The sequence below is a fragment of the Podarcis bocagei genome, assembly GCF_964188305.1.
Source record: "Podarcis bocagei genome assembly, chromosome: 4".
NCBI classification, from domain to species: Eukaryota; Metazoa; Chordata; class Lepidosauria; order Squamata; family Lacertidae; genus Podarcis; species Podarcis bocagei.
This window is the reverse complement of record NC_138128.1, coordinates 48,347,257-48,370,826: the sequence shown is the minus strand read 5'-3', so window position 1 is coordinate 48,370,826 and position 23,570 is coordinate 48,347,257. Positions and strand designations below refer to the sequence as shown.

The 23,570-nt window shown below is 42.4% G+C and overlaps 1 protein-coding gene across 1 annotated transcript in view; it reads right to left on the bottom strand.

The window, feature by feature from the left end:
* SORCS3 (sortilin related VPS10 domain containing receptor 3) overlaps nucleotides 1-23,570 on the bottom strand; it is a 403,927-nt gene that overhangs the window by 151,919 nt on the left and 228,438 nt on the right. Inside the window, exon 5 of the mRNA XM_081191998.1 lies at nucleotides 155-228. Within this exon, the coding sequence (XP_081048124.1) occupies nucleotides 155-228 (74 nt within the window). The remainder of the gene's footprint in view (nucleotides 1-154; nucleotides 229-23,570) is intronic.

Below are 23,570 nucleotides of genomic sequence, written 5' to 3'. Positions count from 1 at the left end.
TAAAATTGCTTAACTTTGGTTTGATGTTGCAGTGATTCTAAGAATGAGTGAAGAAACCATTTGGAATGAAGACCATCAAAATGTGTGCTTTGTTACTGATCCTAGCTAGACCATCCATTATTATGCAGATATAATATAATGGGAGGAAACTCACCAGTAAAATCTGTTCGGAGTAATCCGTTCATGCATAATCTGCCATCTTCTTCCAAAATCCATAGAGCTATAAAGCTGAAATACAGGAAATCCAATTAGTGAGTCTGTAACATGCAATAGAGTGACACATGGCCACTGTTGATGAAACAAGTTTGATCCTCCTACCATAATAATAAATAAATAAATAAATAAAAACCTGTTTTGTATGCAGTCCCAGCATGAAGTTCTTGCTAGAGTTCTAAGAAGAGAATCATTCACAATGTGCTCAAGTTCTGAATGTGCATTTTGAGGCCAGGCTGTTTTGTGCAAAGTGTTTCCATGGTGTGGAAACTGCACTCTGACCTTAGTTTCCCACCATCAGAATTCCATGAGATTTAATCTTTGTTACATGTCCTAGCCCTAGAGTTATGGTCCCTGGAAGGGGGGTGTCATATCTTAGTGGAGATGTGCCTCACCTGGGAGCTGAATTTCTCCATATCTGAGAAATATGAGACTGCAGAAGTAGATATGGGTTTTGTTACTCAAAGCGCACATAAAAAGGTAAAGGTACCCCTGCCCGTACGGGCCAGTCGTGTCCGACTCTAGGGTTACGTGCTCATCTCGCTCAAGAGGCCGTGAGCCAGCGCCATCCGAAGACACTTCCAGGTCACGTGGCCAGCGTGACGAAGCTGCAGCTGGCGAGCCAGCACCAGTGCAGCACACGGAAACACCGTTTACCTTCCCGCTATAAAGCAGTACCTATTTATCTACTTGCACTTAAGGGTACTTTCGAACTGCTAGGTGGGCAGGAGCTGGGACCGAATGATGGGAGCTCACCCCACCGCGGGGATTCGAACCGCCGACCATGCGATCAGCAAGTCCTAGGCACTGAGGTTTTACCCACAGCGCCACCCGCGTCCCTCTCAAAGCGCACATATATGGGCTTTAATGGAGGTAATCATCCTCTTATTAGACTTGTGTTAAACAATTCATTATTTTATCCTTAACTGTATCTCCTGCTTTTCAGTATGAAACAACACCCGAAGAGAAGAAGAAAATCAAATACACATCAAAACAACCATACACAATAAAAATGATCAAATATAATAAAAAACAAGCACAACAGGGACAATTCCAAAGCAGAGCAAACAGCCACATAGTGGGAAAACTAAACCTCTCAAAAGCCTGCAAAAACAAAAGCTTTTTCATAGCAGCTAGAAAGCCAGGAGCGATGGATTAGCTGATCATCCTACAGGGGAAGAACTCCGGAGCCTGGATGCAAAGTCTGGGCTGAACACCTCCTCTTCCAAACACCAAGCCTCCAATGGCAGGGAGAGGCAGGCTGTGTATGCGTTACCAGCTTAATGCATAGCTAGGGTGTTCTTTTTCTCAGTTCAGATGGAAGCTGGTTTGGGGAGGGGAAAAACATCACAAGCAGTATTTCATAAGAAATGACTGATTGTGGCTAATGTTGTGTGGACGCTACCTTCCAAACCAGTGGTAGGAGCACTCTGAGTAAACACAAATATGTATGCAGCTGCAGAGGAATTGAGTTGTGTGTTTCTTGGTTTGTTTGGGGGGGGTTGGGGGGGTGGCTTTAGGATAGCCTAACTCCAGACCATGTTCAGTATCAAGAGCTCAACTTTGGTTACCTTCAGAAAAGCATTACAGTGGACCCTCGGGTTACATATGCTTCAGGTTACATACGCTTCAGGTTACATACGCTTCAGGTTACAGACTCTGCTAGCCCAGAAATAGTACCTTGGGTTAAGAACGTTGCTTCAGGACGAGGACAGAAATCACGCGGTAGCACGGCAGCAGTGGGAGGCCCCATTAGCTAAAGTGATGCTTCAGGTTAAGAACAGTTTCAGGTTAAGAATGGACCTCCGGAACGAATTAAGTTCCGGAACGAATTAAATTAACCAGAGGTACCACTGTATTGGTGTGCTACAATACTTAATAGGTATGGAAGAATGGGGGGGTGCTGCAATGTACATTTAAAGCAGTATCATGCCACTATGAATAACTATGGTTTCCCCCAAAGGATCCTGGGAACTGTAGTTTGTTAAGGGTGTTTAGGCATGTTAGGATACCCTTATGCCTTTCACATTCTCAGAATGACTTAACAATCAATCCCTCTTCCCAGGGAACTATGAAAACTGTAGCTCTGTGAAAGCTCTTTATAAGCGGCAGTTCCCAGGATGCTTTGGAGGAAGCCATGACTGTTAAAAGTGGTATGGTACTACTCTAAATGCATAGTGCAGATGGGGCTTCATTCCTGTACAGATCTACAGAACACTCGGTGCATCACTTGTAAGAATCCAGCAATATTTGTGGTACACGAATGATGTGGATTAGTGTTCTCGAGGCTACCAGCATGAGTTTGAGCAGACTGCGGGAGGCAGTGGAAGACAGGAGTGCCTGGTGTGCTCTGGTCCATGGGGTCACGAAGAGTCGGACACGACTAAACGACTAAACAACAACAAGATATCACTTGGCAGCAACGTGTGACCAAACACAATGTCGCTTCTTTTCCACAGGCGACTGAATATCATCAAGCACAGCAGCTGCTATTTGGCTTCAGTTATTTTCATTTGGCTCACATAAGTACTTTAAAAAAGAAAAGAAAAGAAAAAAGTTTCTTAACAGCTGTAGATGTGGCCAGCTCAGAAGCAGTAAGCCCCTTTCATTGCAGTTAGTCATGTGCCCTACGGTTACTCGCTCAAAAGCATCCTTCTGCCTATCATTGCAGGAGCCAGACCAGCTGCTGAGCAGTCCACCCCCCCCCCTCTTCATATTAGATCTCAGGCTGACTGATGGTAGACGAATTAAATTGAACTTGTAGCCTTTAGGCGGATTCAGATAAAGAGATAAGAAGGAGACTTTTCATTTGAGGGTGCTGGGCTTTTCTTCCATTCTTTCTACCAGTCCCCTTTGAATTTCTACTGAAATCAGATAATCAAGAGAAGCAGCAGTTACACTGCACAGATATTAAGGTTGGGTGGGGGGAGCAGGGAAGAAGGTCCCTTTAACCCCATTTTGTTTCATCGCAGCTTGACGACAATTAATCATGGATGCAAATATAAAGGTCAATTACACATTACTTAAAGAAAGCCAATAAACTAAAGGCTTCTGCAAGCATAAAAACTGAGTGCACATGTGCCTTCTGTTCACCTTGCTTTCGGGGCCCAGAGGAGATGTCAAATGCAGCCAGGAGAAATATAGATGGCATTAGAAAGCCATTTGCTCTTGGATGGTGTGCAGGGTGCAGGAATGAAAGCTGGTTCATTGTGAAGCCTGCTTGTAATTCTGAGACGCAGCTTTCCCAGTTTCTTTCAAAAGGACATTACTAAAAATTCCATCCTCTCAATGACAGGATATGCTGATCTTAAACAGGTGTGTAGGTGCAGTGCCACACTGAGTGGCTGGTGTCAACACAGCTACAATAGCATGCTGTCACTTTCAAGTCTTTTATAGCAGCTTACTACTATTTCTTATGCATTGCTGAGACAATCTCAGTGCGAACCTAGTTGTGGGCCCTTTCTACAATAGAGAGCAGGTTCATACAGTCTCAGTCCTTACACCTGCTGGAGTCCATATGTTGAAATAGGGGCTTAGGAACACAGAACCCAACAGATACCAGTTTGATCCATGCAGTTGTTACTTCTTGATTTTGAAAGACATCAATCATGCATTTCAGACTTATGCACTCTTGATTCTGCACCCCTAGGCACAAGAGACATCCATAGTACAGAGATGAGTTGGATGTTCCACCAAGGATGTATGGCAGGAAGGTACGTTCTCTGTTTCTTACTCATGTAGGCTCATCTGAGCAGGGCTCTATGTCACTGATTATGTCAGTGATTATGTCAGGGAACTTTTGGCCCTGCCGGTATTGTTGGACCATAAACTCCCACCATGCTTGACCATGGACCATGCTCACTAGGTCTCATAGAAATTGAAACCCAACAGCATCAGGAGGGCCACAGGCTATATATGATGGTTGAAATGCCATTTGGAGGATGCCACATAGGTGGGTTTTCCTATAGGGCCACCAGTGTTGTGTTTCCTTTCTGTGTTGCAAACAATGCTGTGTACCATCATTCAGTGACTTAACTTGCAAATGGTGGCTGTTGTTAGGGAAGAAACTTCAACCCATTACACCATGTCTGTTCATCATGAGTCATGTTGTTGCAGTGCTATGGGTTGCAACATTGTACGGATGCAGCAGTTGCTGCATTTCATCCTCACTATTTCATTTGTGATCATTCTTTAGTTATCTAAAGAATCAGTCTGCTGGGAATGGCAAAGAGCAAATTCTCTCTCTCTCTCTCTCTCTCTCTCACACACACACACACACACACACACACACACACACACACCAAGCAGGTACTACAGTTGAATAAAATCACAGCAATTCCATGGATTTAGATTATGAATTGATAGCTGTAGTTCTAATGTGACAAATATCATCTGCCCCTGTATCCCTTGGATAGTATTTTTTCAAAACTGGTGATTCTCAGGTCACTTATTCCAGAGTGAGAAATACAGAGTAGGTGAAACATCACTGTTTAAAAAAAAATAAAATTAAAAAAGCTTCCAAAATGTAGAGCTACTTTTCAAATGTAGCTATGGATCCAGATTGCAAATATTTATACCAAAGAAGTTTTCTGTGCATCTTCAAAGCTTGCTTGATTTATTTTCAAATTAGTACTGGTCTCTTGTTTGTCATGCTGTACTACCAACAAAGCTGTTACACCTGGTTTTTCAATGATGATAGTAAAAGTCACTTTTTATTTTCCTTGTCTGCATTAACCCCATATCCTTAAGCTTCCTTCCCACTATGTGATATCAAGCTAATTGCTCAGCCTTAGATTTCTAGAGAAGATCAGCCAAAACTGGGGGCATGTGAACTTAGTTTTTCATCACCCACCATGGATTTGGAGGGAAGTCAAATTATATAAATGATAAATGAGTTGTTAACTTCAAATTTCCCATGCCCAGATGTTTGCGCATGTTTCAAGCTGATAACTATGGTCTGTGAGACTTGATTGTGTTCCAGATTGGCAGTGGGTCAAAAAAATGTTTAAAGTAGATTCTTCCCAGGTATTTACTAAAATTCCCTAATATGGATGGTATTTCATTGACAACCACATTCTGTCCCTCCAAAAATGAAACTCCCATCAAGCAAACATCAGAGTGAGAGCCAGTGAAAGAGTGTGAAGCTAGACTGAGCCATTCAGGAAATCTTAGAAGGCATCTTAGAAGGCGATAGACTCGTAATCTGGGGAACCGGGTTCGCGTCTCCGCTCCTCCACATGCTGCTGTTGGGTGACCTTGGGCCAGTCACGCTTCTCTGAAGTCTCTCAGCCCCACTCACCTCACAGAGTGCTTGTTGTGGGGGAGGAAGGGAAAGGAGAATGTTAGCCGCTTTGAGACTCCTTTGGGTAGTGATAAAGCGGGATATCAAATCCAAACTCTTCATCACCCACTCTCAGTTCGACATCTAATCCCACTTCATATGCCTTTTCCCATCTAAAGTTGTTGTCAGGACCTCATCAACTCAGGTTTGCTTTGTGGTGACCACATTTGCAACTGGAGTAGTAACAACAACAACAACAACATTTATATGCCACCCACTCTGGGCATCTTCCAACAAATTAAAGCACAGTAAGACATCAAACATTAAAAACTTCCCTGTCTTCAGATGTCTTCTAAAAGTCAGATAGTTGTTTATTTCATTGGCATCTAATGGAAGGGCATTCCACAGGGAGGGTGCGACTACTGAGAAGGCCCTTTGCCTGGTTCCCTGTAACCTCGCAATGAGGGATCCTCCAGAAGGCCCTCAGAGCTAGATCTCAGTGTCTGGACTGAATGATGGGGGTAGAGACGCTCCTTCAGGTATGCAGGGCCAAAGCCTTAAAGGTCAGCCCCAACATTCTGAACTGTGCTCGCAAACATACTTGGAAGTCATGCCTCCTGTCCATCATTGCACTGACCTTTCTTGGTGGGCTGAGGGGCAGCTCACAACATTGTACTGGCTGCTTTAGCTTCTTCCTTCCCTATGCAGGTGCCCCCACTCCCCTGAAAAATGCACCTTTCACATACACAACAATGCAATACAGTTATGTTGTGTGGGAAGAAGTCCAAGTGCATTGCATTACCCATTTGCTTAGGCAGTGTGGGGAAACTCCACCATGCTGCAAGAAGGCTTTTTGGCATCCTTACAGCACCAGAAGACAAGGAGTGCCATCATGTCATCTAGGCAACCAGGTGACTTCTGTATTTGCCTCTTCTGTGTCATTTGGAAAGATGGTTAGGGTTTCTTGGTTACACAGGCAATGCCACCATGGTATTTCCCTGCAATGCTGCCTAGGTGTTTCCCTGCTTTCCTCTGAACCTGTGAAGAAAAGCCTCAGCAGAGGACTGGAAGACAGGGGTGTGCTGGAAGATAGGGCTGTGTTCCCAAAGTCCCTGAGGTAGAGAACTTGTGGCCCCTCAGAAATGGACTGCAACTTCCATCATCCCTGATTATTGGCTGTGCTAGCTGGAGAGCTGGTTTTCTAGGCTTAGAAATACAGAAAAGTTCATTTCCCCTTCTTTTTGCCAACAGGTGAATTTTGTCCATTTTCCTATGACACTCCTGAAATATCAGCTAAAGCAAGGGCAGAGTTTCATGATCTGCAAACAAGGCTGTGAAGTTAGGGGATTATTTCTACTCAATCTTATAAAACCTCTTAGTCTCATCTACAACTTAATTTTCTGGGTATAGTGATGGTTTCACGTTTGCCACATCGTTATATACAAGCACATTAGCTGGACATACAGTGTTGCTTTCATTCCCTGCCCATAACCTTCCCATAGGCATCTGATTTGCCACAATTGGAATCTATCTGCATATTTTAAAACCTTTCTCCACTAACATGCAAGCATTTCCTAATTTTATTGCCTAGATTCTATAGTTGAAAGGTGGATTCTGTGATGTATAAAGCAATCATTATCAGCAACATGAAGATTTTTAGATCCCCTGTCAATGCATGTTTAATTCATTTTTCCTTTCAGTCTAATCAGCACATGGGAAGGGAGTGAAACAGCTCAGCAAACTAACTAAGCATTTGATCTTCCTCTCCACATGACTCTGTCTCTCCCCCAACTATCTCCTTCCCAGTTAAAAACACCATATGGCCGTGTCTGCCACAGGGGGCACTGGTGATTTTAATCAGTTCCATCAACTCTCCGAGCAGGTTTGATGGGGCAAAGCTGTTGTGAACCAGCATGCCAAAAAAATGCATTCCTTCCATCTAATACAGGAAAGACCAATATTCCCCTTGGGGCACTCAAACACTGTCCTTCATTTGCCTTGCTCCAATTGCTCATAAAGTGTTTGAACATCATAAAATCTCTTTAGCATCAACAGAAAAGGAAATAGAAGCCATACTTCTAAAGCAAATATAATTTTGTTTTCCTTCAAATGCCCCATTGTGCGATAATAATAATAATAATAATAATAATAATAATAATAATAATAATAATTTATTATTTGTACCCCACCCATCTGGCTGGGTTTCCCCAGCCACTCTGGGTGGCTTCCATAGAAACCAAAAAAACACTAAAATATCATACATTAAAAACTTCCCTGAACAGGGCTGCCTTAAGATGTCTTCTGAATGTCAGGTAGTTGTTTATCGTTTTGACATCTGATGGGAGGGCGTTCCACAGGGCGGGTGCCGCTACCGATGCATTCTTTTCATTTAAGCCTGACCAATTCTGAGGTGCATTTGCTAGCCATTACAGAGGATGGTAAGTCTTACTCAGTTTTGCCTAAGTGCAAAATTTCTAAGCTCACCTATTACCCAGAGTTAGGAAGCCTAAACACCTTGTTTCTTCCCAAACTGGGGTGGGAAGCCTCTGTTCTGTGGGCTTTATAAGACCCACCAGGTCTTGCCATTTGGCCCGCAAGACCATTTTTACCAAGCCATACCCACCTACTATGCAATTAAGATCTCTGCAAGATCTGGTTCAACTGAAAGGGGCTTACAAATGCCACCAGTCAGCTGATTGATGGCACCTGCAAAGCTCTGTGTAAGGGGCTTTGCAAGACCTGGCAACCAGCTGATTGTAGGGTCCTGAAAAGTCCCTTGCAAAGCACTCTGCTAGATTCATCTATCAGCTGGTTGTCAATTTTTGTGGAGCTTTTTGAAGGATGTTTTGGAGGCTATGCATTTGTCTGCACAGTTTAACTTCAAGCCATGTGGGCAACAACAACAACAACAACAACAACAACAACAACAACAACATTATTATTATTTATATGCTGCCCATCTGACTAGGTTGCCCCAGCCACTGTGGATGGCTTCCAGCAAATTATAAAACCATAGAGGTAGACATGCTTCTGAGTACCAGTTACTGGGGAGCACAAATGAGAAAGGCTAATCTGTCCTGTTTTGGGGCTTCCCCGGTGGAATCTGGTTGGGCATTGTGGAAATAGGATGTTTAGCAAGATAGGCCTTGGAAAAGATCCAGCAGGGTTCTTTTTATGTTCATTTGGATGTTGTTGGCCCACACTGTATTACTTACAATAAATGCACATGTTGCTATACATGGCCCTCCATGTTGTTGTTGTTTAGTCGTTTACTCATGTCCGACTCTTCGTGACCCCATGGACCAGAGCACGCCAGGCACTTCTGTCTTCCACTGCCTCCCGCAGTTTGGCCATGCTCCTGCTGGTAGCTTCGAGAACACTGTCCAACCATCTCGTCCTCTGTCCCCCCCCCCTTCTCCATGTGCCCTCAATCTTTCCCAACATCAGGGTCTTTTCCAGGGAGTCTTCTCTTCTCATGATGTGGCCAAAGTGTTGGAGCCTCAGCTTCACAAACTGTCCTTCCAGTGAGCACTCAGGGCTGATTTCCCTAAGAATGGATAGGTTTGATCTTCTTGCAGTCCATGGGACTCTCAAGAGTCTCCTCCAGCACCTTAATTCAAAAGCATCAATTCTTCGGCGATCAGCCTTCTTTATGGTCCAGCTTTCACTACCATACATCACTACTGGGAAAACCATATTCTCCCTCAACTAGTCCACTCTGCATTACTGAATTGGAGCAAGAGAGCATTAGTCCGGTTGGCTTGGCAGCAGATATGTGTTTCCTCTTCCCCACCGTCTCACCACTCTCTTGTGAACACTCTTCCAAGGGCAAAAAATGGTAAAGTGGAGGAGAGTATTTCATGGGGACACACATATACACAGCCATCTCTCCAGTTTTGGAAGCTGGTGCCCCCAGGGGAGGCTGGTGCATTAGGACAAATGAAGCACTGACCCACATTCAGTCTGCCCCCAGCAGTCCAGAGGGTAACACTGTCTGTCAGCTTCCTCCTCAGAGTTGCGCTTGTAGAACTCAGGAAGGAGGAGGGTGATAAAACTATAATTAGCTGGCTCTGGCTCCCCCTGCTGTTGGTCTTCCTGCCTTCTGCCCTACCAGTCCTGATGGGCACTAGGCACCACTGAATACTGCTATAAGTGTACAAATTTGGTATATTTATTTTGTTGAAAGTTATCAGCTGGGGAAATCATAATAATTTATCATGTAACAGCACTGCATGTGTGGCAGTTATTTTTATTTTACAACAAGGGAGAAATAAAATATCAACTCACTAATATACAGCAAGCGAGTCACAATGCATTCTAAAAGGAAACACCTTAATTACTGCAGCATATGGAAATCTTGGGATTCTTTACAGAGCACCACAGTGAGGAATTTCTCTGTGACCAGGGAAAGGATTAATACAGCAGATTAGGACTCGTCAGTATGTGTATGAAGCAGGTGTCTCCTTTCCATCACTGTCCCCCCCGCAAGCTTTGCCAAAAATCAAATAAACAGAGACTTTGCAAATGAACAAAATGAAAAATGTAACTCCGCAAATGCCAGAGTCAGTCAGAACAATTTCGCTTGACAGCTGTAACATTAACTATTACAGTGCTGGAAAATTATTGCCAGGAAGGGGGGGGGAATCACCAATTGCAAGGCTAGCATGTTTTCAGGGATTCCCTCAGGAATCCTTTTTATATTCTCATTTTATGAGCAGAAGACACCAGTACTTTATTTGCTTCATTGGCTCCCAGTCCACTTCTGGGCTTAATTTGGAATGTTGGTTTTTACCTATCAAGTTCTTCACAGCTTCCGACCTAGGTACCCAAAGCAACATCTATATGTCAGGATAGGGATTTAAAATTGTTTTTAGTGGCTTTTTCACCCAGAGAACCCTGATTATGGCCCACACAATAAATAAAACTTGAATTTCTCCACAAATAACCTCTGCAATTATACAAAGAGGCTGTTGGAAGCCATTGGAAGCACTTCCAGCCTGCCCTTATCTCCCACCATGCCTTTCCCTCTATGCCTTTATTCTAAGGCAGCAGTTTCATGCACAGCTTGATCTGGTCTACACATGCAGCCAAATGAGGTCAGGCTGAGAAGAAGGACTCCTGAGGTAGTAGAGCAGACATTGGGTTGCATTCAATTAACTTTTACTCAAAGTACACCATAGAAATTAATAATAATAATAGGCATAAGTTTGTCATGGCCAATAATTTTAATAGTAAGAAGCTTACCCTGAGTAAAAGTTAGTTCAATACTATCCATTATCACTTCAGATTTCAGGTGAAGGACCTAATTTCAGAATATTGCCCTAATTTTAAAAACACCAGAACGAAAAACACCTCCCTGCATGTTGATAGCAAGGGGTGGGCTTGAATTCAAGCTTTTCCCTATCGCATCGTAAGTTTGAGGTGCAAGTTTATCCTTGTTTGTTTTATCCATTAATTCAATGCATGTTTACTTTAGATCTACATTTAGATCTACATTATGAAGACTATTATATCGTCAAAAGAAAGCACACCTCCAACATCAAGGACTACGGGGGGGGGGGGGAATACAGCACAGATTGGCCATGTCTAATAGTGTTAGCCTGCAACATATCAACCCAATACTCCCCATTCTCTTGTTCTTCAAGTGCCTCTACAGACATGTTGTCTGATGTGTCAGTGCAAATTTGTGTTTAAAGGCCTTTGGACAATGAAGATCTCACAAGAGTCCAGACCCCCCGCCCCCCTTCTACCCTCTTACCCCTGATCAATTCCCACTACGCCTCTGAGAATTATCCCAATTTGGTCATATTCTGCCTATCTATATGCATGAGAAAAGGTTAAAAGAAAAAGAGACAAAAAACCCCACCAGCCTCAGCACTGAGGCTGAATTGTGAGACATGGTGTCTATTTCCAATGCTAATTCACTGCTACAAAGAACAGCATGGCTTTAAGCTCTGTGAAACTGCATGGTCACTTTCTTGGCGATGATTTTGGTGCCGGCATTCTTGCTGGGCACAAGACTAGACTACATGGCCCATGAGGTTCCTTTCACCTTTATGAATCTGGCAGCCTCCAAAGGTCGAGCTGCGACCATACCTAACAATTTGAACAAGAAGAAAAGAGAGAGAGGCTTCTGCAGATGTGACCTTTGCTGTTGCTAGCTTCATAGATTTTGAGGGATTGTTATCTCTGCATAAGTGATGTGTGCCGAGTCAGATTAGGTCAACGGGGCCTCGACATATCCCCTAGCAAGCTGGCTGTATAACAGAAGACTTGATACTACAATCAGAACATGCCATTTGTTTTGTTTTGGGGGATGATACAACATCTTCTCTAGCTCCTTTCCTAACAATGCCTTGATTTATGATAGCTGCGGATATGGCCTAATGACCAAACTGGTTCACAGTGAAGTTTCCTGCATACCTCATTGGTTTTCTTGATTTTTCAGTGGATCCAAACCACATCTGCTCCACTGGATAGCTGCTTACCTTAGACTAATTTTTTGTCCTAAATGGCAATATCACAGCTAAAGGTGACAACAACATCCTTCACTTCTGCGGTCAAAACTGCTTAACAGTAGGCATTATATTAAAGCAAGTTCCAAAATTAAGCGTGATGCTCAAAGAAATACGAACAAAGAGGGGGAGAAGAGAAAAAGAAATGGCAGCATCAACCTGTCCCTACGTACTGAATGCTATGGAACTCTGTAGGCTTAAGAGTGCATAAATAGGCATAGGATTGCAGCCAGAATTAGAATTTCAACTATATACAGCGAATAAGATTTCTAAAATTGTTTCTGAAGTACATCTATCTTCAAGGCTTTGCAAAATAAATGCACTGTTGGAATCATGGGGTGGGAGGAAGAGTCCCTGTGGTGAGGCTAGTCAGGTAGCACATAGTAATGACACATGGAATGTCTTTTGAAGGCAAATATCGCCATCTTCTGGACATTTCAAATAAATCCAGTCAGGCCTGATGTCTGGTCCCTTGGCAACCAACCACTGGAAAGCGACAAAACCACGTTTTACTACAGAAAAACCTCTGTTTTCAATGGGCGTGAGCCTGGGCAGTTGCTTCCTCCAGAAGTTTGGAGGCCTCCCAGGTGGTGTAGGAAATCAGTATGCCAGGGACGTGACTTTCAGTGTCACACACATGACGTAGAATGGTTGGTAAAAAGAAAAAGGTTTCAAGTATCTTCCATGTAGCTGGGAAACTACAGAGGTCCTAGCTTTCTGTGCAAACCCATGCTCTGTTCCTCATTCTGCAAGAGATTAACTGTATGGATTCACAATCAGGTGGCTTCTTGCATTACCCAGAAATTGCAAAAGCATATCAGCACCAACATATTGGCTTTTGATGCTTCTGGCATAATGCCTGAAGAGGAGAGTTCACATGTCTCCTGAAAAGAAATGTGCAAGCTCCAAACACGCGTACTGCTTCTCATATTTCACTGTGGTGATGCAGACATTTCTTCTTTGGACATTACTGTGGGGGGTGTAAACTGCAGGTGTACAAGTCATGCACACCCATTTGCTTCTGTTTCCTGACCACCAAAGCTTGCCACAGATGGAGACTTCACCTTTTGGATTCAGAAGATAAATGTGACCACTGAAGACAGTCCAACAAGTGCTAGGTATTTTCATCACATGGGAGTTTGTCTTCAATGTGGACACTCAGAAAAGGGGACACTGTATTTAGAAATGCCTTCCTGTTTTGAGAGCTAGGAGAAAAGAGTACATAACTGACACCACTCCTCTCCTGAACACTTGCAGCATAAACTGATGGAAGAGATGAAGGAGGAGAACTTTAGACAGGTGAGCACTAGCAAGCTGCAACCAATTTAAAGTGACAAAGAGGCAGTGATGTAGGTGGAGCATCGGAATGACATGATCAGAAGACAACTAGAGGAGACAGAATTAATTGATTCTGCATGTATACTGTAAACCTGTGATGTTATTCTTTTCACTGTTCAGTACTGGATCACAGGCTCTGCTATAAGCCCATCTTAGTACATACTTTTAATTGTGTTCTTTTAGATTTCGTTTTCCCCTCTTCAGTGTTTATTTGGTTGTTATGTTCTAATTAAAAATATTACCGCTCCTTGCCTTTCCTTAAGCATGAATTGGTTGTCATTTTCAAATATGCATGTACCTCTTCTCTACTAGAACAAAGTAGTAAGATATCTGTCCAGTACATTTGTGTTATCCTCTTCTTCCATTGTCTCCCAAGACAGACGGATGCCAACCAACGTAAATGTATTTCATTGTCCAATGACGCTGAAGGCAGTTTCAATTTGCACCTAATTGTTTATTAAGCAACCTTGCTTTCCCCACAACATGACTCCCCTGGGGGACTGTTACATTCAATGATTCATCTTGCCCTTCTTGATTACAAGAGTCCCCAAAGGGAATTGATCAGCAGATTTCAAAATCCTAGCACCTAGTCAAGTTGGTGCCTGGAGCAAGGGCAAAAGCTACCCAAACTGCCCACAGTCAGCAGGAAAGACAAAGCCCAGCAGAGTCAGCAGCTGAGCTGAGCAGATGCTGAAGGTGACAGAAGTCAGAGTGTCGCAAGAAATTTTTTGGATTCTGTACTGTTGTCAAGTCAAGAAATGTGGGATCCCAAGCAGGAGATAGACAAAACAGTGAAGTTGCAGGGGATTCTTCCTTTCTGCTCTGTTCTAACTGTTTAACCTGAAATTCAGCCCGGCTGCCCAATGGGAGCCAATGTATTTAGTCACTCAAATAATTTACAACACCATTCAAAAAGATAATGGTGGTGTATAGAGCAGAGAGATATAAAAATATAACTGTTGAGTTAAAATGACTGGAATGCATTAAATCAATTGGTAAAATCGAAAAGAACAATAGCCAGTAAGGTATTAAGTGAAAAGTTCATGGGATGCCACTGCACTCAGCTTCTGACACTCACTGCTGTTCTTCAAGGAGCCTTCCTGACTTTGGGTGCAGGTCAGGAATGGATTCAGCAAAGCTACTTCAGCTGTGTCACCATGAATCCTTGGCTGGCACCATGGAAGCTGAAGAATGTCAGCAGCCTAATTCACACAAAATGTGGCATTAACCCAGGCGACATCTTCAGCAGCAGGTGAAGAGGTGGCATATGTCTTGTGTGGATCTCAGTGGGATCCCACCACCTGAGGCAGTCACTTCAGTCACTTATCAGGGAAATAGAAGGTAGAAACTTAAAACAGCACCAAACTGCACATTTGAAGTCAAGAAGGGAAGAATGGCAAATGAGTGCTGCTCTTCAAGCAGAATCAAATTATTTAGACACTCAAAATTACAGATAAATGTGAAGATTATCACAGCCTTCCTGAATATTTTTTTATTGGACTTCCAGCTGTTTCTCTTTTGAGACTAATAAATACCAAACGTACAGTTTGGAAGTGATTGCGCTATAACCTGAAACATCCTCCTACCTATTGCCTTGCCTCTTCCAACCACCCACATTGCATGCTTTGCAGACGAAGGAAAGAAAAGTAGCGTAGACTGGCAATTGGCTTGTTCCCTCCCCCCCCCCCCCCGGTGAAAGGAAGTCGACATCAAACCTATAATAATAGTGCAACCATATTTGCCAAAATGACCAAAATAACCAGAAACTAAAATAAACAGAAGTGCTGCTTGCATAGATGGAAGTGGAGATACTATATATACCTAGAATGATTTTATTCTAGGTAGACTTGCCCATTTCAAGAGGTTGGGAAAAACATATTGAGATTTGGTTCCAGGAAAAAGAATTCATTAGTCTTATTCTGGTTTCACAGTCAGTTTCGTTTGTTTGCAAAGGCAAATCATGTATTCAGAGTTCAGTGTTTTGCTAGGGCAGAATGCATCGTGGCGCTTCTCAAAATAAGCGGGTTGCTGCTGCATAATTAAATTCCTCATCTTCCTTTAAAACTACCAGTATTAACATAATCGGGATGATAAATGCAGAGTCATACTTCTCCTTGTCGACATTCACACTTTCCATGTTTCAGATGGAAACCATTGTGACATTTGACTTTATAAAAATGACCTGGCGTTGCAACTCCACTTAATTAAAACATTTAAGAAGTTGTTTTTCTTACATGCAATGAGTGATGCATTGCACTGCAATGGAATGTGCAGCGATACAAATATTTTACAGTCCTAACAATTAAGGCTTTATTCCACTTGCAGCAGTTGACAACACAAGTGTCCCACACTTGATTCAGACAGTATCTGCACTAAAAGGGAACCAGTTGGGGGAAAGGGTGCTCCTTTGCTAATGAGTTTGGTAATCAAGGCATCTATTTTCATTTCAAATTGGCTAGATTGGGGGAAATTGCGAGACTAAATGACTAGAGCTAATTAGGATTATAAAAATATTCATCACGCTGAAGAATTAACACTGGGTCTTGATTTTCTAGTATTTGCATACGGCTGCTCTTTAAGGAAGGGTGGGGGAAACGGCACTGATAAATTGTCTTCTCTTTAATGAATTGAGCAAACACTATTTCTGTTTTAGCCATCCTTTCATTTAAAGGCACTGTTACATATTCATGATTTGTAAATGAAGCTAAGTGATTCCGATTCCTTGCATGATTACCATATTCAAGAAATTGCTTCCCCAAGTTGCTGTTAAATACTCTTGAACTTGGGATTTTCTTTTTCAACAGCAAATATTTTTGCATATCTGCCCTATTAAACATGCTGTGGTAAACCCTGCCAGACTGAAAGATATGGCATCCAGTAACGTAGTCACAAAACCATTTATAGGTAAGATCAAGCAGCTAGCGATCCTTAGAGGCTGACTGCCATATTTGTATTTTTTTTTTGCTCTGCCACAGACATCACCTAATGTTGACAGGCCATTTAACATTTCACTGTCTTTCCAATTCATTTTATTATCATCTTTGTTGCAATGGTACATTCGATCTTTGATGTATAACCATTGGCTATACTTACACTCTCCATAATGATTCACATAACTGCATTTTACAGGCCGGTTATATATTCATTTGTTACTTCATTTTCTATACTGCCCTCCATCCCATAGGATCCCAAGGTAGTGCTACACAAGATAGAAATATACGTAATAATGCAGTGGTGTAGCATGGCGGGCTGGGGGCGGGCATTGCCCCAGGCACAGATTTGGGAGGTGAAAGCCATCATGAGCTACCATGTCCTTCTCAGCTGCCCTACCAGCTGCCCTACGGCTGAAGGGTGCACAAGAAGGACACAGCAGCCCAGACACCCACACGTGTGTGTGTGTGTGTGTAATTCCACTTATATCCTACCCTTCCTCTCAAAGAATGGCAATATATAATACCATAATAAACTGTCAAACCCCCACCCCCCAATATTGCTGCTGCTACCACAGAAGGGAAAAGAGAATGGTACGGTACAATATTGTGTAATTTTGTTTGCTGTTGTTAGTTGATTATTGTGTTGCAATTTTTTTACTGATGTACTATTAACTGATTATTCTGCTGTATTTCCTCTACCATTTCTGATTACTTAAATTGCTGTGGGATTTATTAAGTACTACGCTTTGAAGTCTTAGCTGTTCACTGGAGACAACATGTGTCTGAGCAGTGGGAGATATAGGAGAGGAGGTGAGGGATTCTGTTTATACAAGGAGCCTGCAGTGTGTGTGTGTGTGTGTGTGTGTGTGTGTGTGTGTTATGACTTCGTGGTCTAAATGATACATTATTTTCCATTATTATTTTCTATAACTGTTTCTCTATTGATTGTCAGCTTCCATGAGCAGCAGATTGGGGAAATGTTGGAGATATAAGAATACTGGAGGAGGAGGAGGAAGAAGAATATAGAGGGCCACTTTTTTTATTTCACTCTACTTTCTAAACATTTACATTACAATCCAGGTCAGTAAATAAATACAATAAGCCAACTGAACTATACCATATTAAATATATTACATTTACAAGATTAAATCATTTTAAAACATCTCACAAAAATTCATCTTTTTTGCTGTTCATATTACTCTCACGCTGAAAGTCATTCTCCCTCATATCACCTCCATTTGCTTAAATCAATCAATACACATTGATCTACATTTGAGACTTTTATCTATCGTTTCTCCTGTGGGCTCTGAGCAGCATACAAATGAGGCTCAAGTACCCCCAAAAAGTGTGAGACATTTGCAAGGCCATATGAAACTTAAAGCTGATTGGTTCTCTTTTGCCCATGATAGCTATATTCTATATTTACAAAAGCACTGAATTTCAATGGGAGTTTGAGGTGTTTTTTCATTGTGTTTGCTTCTCTAAGGGTGTGAATTTTTTACTTAGATTCTGAAAGGTCCTGGGTTCAAATCCAGATGGGTGTACATTTGAGGGAAGGGCTGTAGAGCACATTTTTTGTATGCAATCCCAGGTTGAATCCTTGACATATCCAGGAAGAGAGGGAAAAGAATCCTGTCTAAAACCAGAAAAAGTTGTGGCTAGTCAATCAGCTTAGACAATACTGAACTAAATGGACCAATAGTTTCATGGAGTATCACTCAGCTTCCAGGGCCAGCCGTACAATTAGGTAGAGTGAGGCGGTTGCCTCAGGTTACAGATGCTGAATGGTGGACAGCGGACACTTGCAGGTAAGCCATGCAGCCTGAGCTAGCCTGCATAACTCTCTGAACCCACAATAAATTACAATTCACAGGATTATTTGGTGGAGGCATGTCTATTAAAACAGTGAAATACTGCTTTAAATGTATAGTCTAAAATTCAAGTGCCAGTATGTTTGGCTTTTGGCTTTTATATGTATGAAATTAGGGAGGGAGTGTGGTGAGGTGCAAACCATCCTGCTCTTCAACTCAGGCAGAAAAATATATGGAGCTGACTTTGTCCGCTTCCTGTGTTGCACCATTACGATTTTTGCTGCCATGATGCTGAACTGTGAGCTCACTGACTTCATTCCTGTATTTGATTCTGGGTGCTGTTCACATCGAGAACGACAGAAGACCAAGTAATAAGGTTTTGCCTGCTATTACCACAATTTCCCTACAAGCCATATTCCAGAAGGCTTGTACTTTGGCTTATTATAGTCAACATATGTGGATCAACATCTTTTTTTAATCCCCCAGACTCCTCCTTTCATACTTGTTCAGTGCAAGCGAATAAAAGATAGCCGCTGCACTTTATTTCAGCACATGACAAGGTAAAATACCTGTAGTTTCAACCTGAACAATCTAGTGATGTGTACAGAAAAGAAGCGAGACGCGGCACTGCTGAAGTTTCCGCAAACTATTACCGTTTTGAAAACAGGAAACACTTTCCAAGTGCTAGACTGCATTTAAATGTAACAAAGGTTTACATAATTGCCGGTTGTCACACAGGCATGAAGTGCATAAAAATGCCTTATCTAACCATCTACGCCGCATAATGCACATTTTATAATGGAATTTGCAGTGGATAGATTCTTCATAAGGTCCTTAACCTTCAGCAGAGACTAAGAAATGCAAAGCTGTTGTTGAGTTTCATAATCCTTTGGCTTGGAATACGAAACTCATGCTGCTATTTTAATTCGAGTCTGACAACTCAACTCCTATCCACTGTCCGTGGCATCTCAACCTTCTGTCTCCCAACAATTCTGCCCACACACCAGCCCTCTCGTTTATTTTATTTCATTTATTAGATTTATATACAACCCTTCATCATAAGATCTCAAGGGGGTTCACAGAATCATCATCATCATCATCATCATCATCATCACCTAGCTAAGATCTCAAAGAGGTTCTCAAGAATCATCATCTAGCTATGTGTCAGGAAATGCTGAATCTGGGTATAGCTGCCCCATTGAACTGCAGGTGGCAGTTTCTCTGAACTGACTCTGCCCACCCAGGCTGGCAATTGGAACCTTCTGGGCAGGAAGCAATATAAGGTGCTTCCTCTTCCATGGATTGAACACAAATTCCTCATGAGGACTGGCCAGTATCCTTAGTTAGTCCTGCCTCCTAGTTTGCTGTTTGGCCCTCACCACTGTCTTGGCTCATCTCAGAGGCTGCTGCTCACAGCACAGTCCTGACACTGCGGCTCCAACTTTGACCCTAGCTGTGGGAGGAAAGAATCTTTTCTTCTGCCTGGCACTGGAACTGCAACTCCAGTGGTAGGCTCACGGGTGAGTGGGAAGGTTGGGGCATTTACTGGATCTGTCCGTGCCTCATCAGTGGTGATATGACAGGATCTGATTTAAGTTGCATTGCTGTGGAATGAGATGAGCATTCACCCAAACGTTGTGAGAAATTGCTCAGCCTATTCTGAGCCCATCTAAGGAGAGCTCCATATTTATAGATATAAACTATTTATTGAAAAGAAGTAGATGGAAATTATGTAAGCTGTTAAGGTAGCTATTAGTTTGTTGGATTCTATCAGGGGCTGGATTTGCTACTGTCAATGATCTAGAGTTAAGTAGTAGTGCATATAATGTTAAGATGGGGTTTAAATCTCACTTTGAAAAGATTTGTGAAAAGATTTGGTAATTATGGGAGTCCTGCTTCTAACTTTCATGTCTATGTAACTTGCCTTGCCCTCCCTCTCTCTGTTCCCCACCATACAACCCATTTTCTTGTCATTCTTTTAAACACATGCAGACATTATACAGTCTCGGAAGTCATGATGACTCCATACGTGGAATTAGACTTTCAAATTTCAGCACTGTGATTACTGGGAAGACCTTGCTGGGATGGAGATTGACTACCAGGTGTGCTGAGATGGCACACTGCCATACTACCTCAAACATCTAATTCAGCAACTCAAAGGAGGAGATATATAGATTAATGAAGAATCTTGATGATGAATATACTTAGTGGAAGATGAGGCCTTTGATTGCCAAGCTCTTGCATTTTACAACTTGTTTGATTAGCAACACTGTGGCAGGTGTTTTAGTAATAAGCCATTTATTAGAAAGTGATAGCTAGTTGGTAGAGCATGAGACTCTTAATCTCAGGAATGTGGCTTTGAGCCCCATGTTGGGCAAAAGAATATTGCATTGCAGGGGGCTGGACTAGATGACCCTCATGGTTCCTCCCAACTCTACGATTCTATCAGTTCTATGAATTTCTGAACCAAAGCTGAATTCCACTGCCACCATCAAACCTCTGAAACAGCCTCCTCACTAAAGCCATGGCATGTCCCAAGGTAATGAGTTCTGCTGAGAATGTGAACATAGCTGCCCCACATGCCAGCACCCCTTATCTCCCCTACCAGATAACCCTTTGAGCTTAAAAAGCAGATCATGTGATTGAGCACATACTCAGCAGTATAGAGGAGTGGAGTAGTGGCTCGAGACCCGTGGAATGGGGAGAAGAGACCACAAGGAGAAGGTCTTGAGGTCTTTACGCCAGCATCCAGTCACCGAAAAATGTTCTCTCCCCCCCCCCAACTTTAACATTATGCCTCTGAATACCAGTCGCTCGGACTTGCAGAAAGCTGCTTTGCTCATGTCCAGCTTGCAGGGTTCCCAAAGGCATGTGGCTGGCCACAGTCAGACAGGATGTTGGATGACATGGCTCATTGGCTTGGTTCAGCAGGCTCATCTTATGTTCTTAAAGAAAATGAACATACATATATTTGCTCCTTTCACACACAAAAATCAGTGCAGAATTTGGAACATTCAATCTCACAAATTAGGAGTGGGGAGTTATAGAATTTGGGTATTCTAACCCAAACTAACCCTAGCCTGGATTACCACTGCGTTTCCTGACAGACACGTCATATACCCAGCAGCTGATCATTTGTTTCTTTATTACTGTGGTCTTTGTCCAAACACAGGCATATATATATATATATATATATATATATATAGCTTAAAAGTAACATCAAACCATTCAGCAACATCAAACAGATATATTGGGTCTTTCAATTCATACTGCGAAATTCCTGGATACACTGAACATCTGAGCTCGCAGAAGGACTGACATTTGGCTAAGTCCTTTCATACAATGACTGCCTGGCACAGTAAAGAACTCTACATTTACAGTGGCTTTGCATCTGCAAATGTCACTGTGGCATCATCAAAGAAATAGCAATGTGAACCTGGTGCCTTCTGTTAACAAGGTAAAGGCTATATTCAAGTTATTATCTGTGGTTACTGGTGCAGTATATAATAGAACACTTTAAAGTGCATTAAATTACTTAGGTCAGGCCGTAAAAGACCTGGGATCTGTGGTATATTGCAGCACAGGAGACATTGTTCAATGGGCCACTAATGAATTTACTCTCCAAGGGAAAGCCGGGACGCTTCACAAATATAACTGCTGAGCCAAAGAACTTCCCCTGCTTCTTGTGCATGCTCCAACAGACATTCCAAAATCTGAGGTAGAAGTTCACTGTGGAAAATGTTACAATGTGCTCACCCCTCTGTGTTCCACACAAAGCTCACAATTCCAAACATCTGTTGCATGGACAAACAGGAGATCAGAAAAAGGTTGTATGGCAATACTAAGACATCATTGAGTCAGGATGAGCATATCCAACACCCCAAAAGAAACCTCCATATGAAAGCAGTTTTGTACTTGTTCCCTCAAAAGCCTAGGGATCATTGCTACCATTTTTTGTGACTGAAAGACCATCCCCTGCAGCAAATGTTCCACAGGTAGCACTTGAAAGGTAAAAATAATAATAGCTGGTCCCATCGTCTGCCCCACTTCTCCCCCCCCCCCTCAGTCTTTATATTCCTTGGGGATATGCATGTACTCATGAAAAGGTAGGAAACCTGAGGCATATATGCTTCTATACTACCTCAGCTTTGGGAAAGAGTGTGTCTGACCACAATTCATTGCTTCTCTTAGCTCAATGGTCCAGCCCTGGCTAGAAGAACTTAGGATGTGTTGGACTCTTTAAAGCAAGGGGCATTGCAGAAGAGAGAAGATATACTGAATTTTCCCTGGCCTGGTCTAATTGAGGAACAAACCCAAGGCTTTTGAATTCAAGCATTCATTGACAAAGTTGGGGAAGTTGCTAATTTCAATGTTTACAAATAATTCAGTATTCTAAAAAGATTGAAAATGGGTGTGACTATATCTTGAAAAATTATAAACTGGTCTCCATGTTGTTTTATTCACCCATCCATTGAACACCATCATCCATATACATGAAGCTTTGCAGAGTACTAAAGGGTATATCTCAGCTCCTGCTGCATTTGAAAGCACTTCACAGTATGTGCCCCTTCATTAAATTGAATGGGAGAAGAGACACTGCAGCAGGGGTTAGATCAGAATCCAGCTTTTAGGGGGAAGAAAAAGCAACAAACAGAGGGAGCATGTTTTCTGCAAAAGCAACAACCGACAAGTGCCATCCCATCAATAACATCCATCGAGAAAAATTTCAGGCTGTTACATGGCGAGGACTTCTTTTGAATCTATCGTTATTTCAAGACTATTGTTCTGCAGTTACCCTCTCATCCATATCCTGCAACAGTTATGCATAACCCCATCACCAAAAAGACAACTAATGTGTTTGTTCCTAGCAGAGATCCTTTTAGATGATCTTTCATGAAAAATGTCTGCCGTCAACATTACAGTGTCTATGGGAGTTCTTGGTATGAGCTTTCGTGTGCATGCACACTTCTTCAGATACACTGAAACAGAAGTTGCCAGACCCTTCTATATAGTGAGAAGGTGGGGAGGGGTATTACTCAGAAGGGTGGTGGGAATGGGAGATTGGCAGATAGCTGAGATGAGCCTGTTGACGACTCTTAACGACTGTAATAGGTCTTACAGGAAAAAGCAAGGGGTGAGAAGGTGAGAAATTGCTTAGTCATGTATAATGAGATAAGAATCCAATGTCTCTGTTCAGACCAGGTCTCTCCATGGTTTTAAGTTTGGTAATGAGTTGCAATTCAGCAGCTTCTCTTTCCAGTCTATTTCTGAAATTCCTTTGTAGTAAAACAGCTACTTTGAGATCTTGTATAGAATGTCCTGGGAGATTGAAGTGTTCTCCTACTGGTTTCTCTGTTTTGTGATTCTTGATGTCAGATTTATGTCCGTTTATTCTTTGGCGTAAGGTTTGGCCTGTTTGTCCAATATAGAGAGCTGAAGGACACTGTTGGCATTTGATGGCATACACAATGTTAGACGA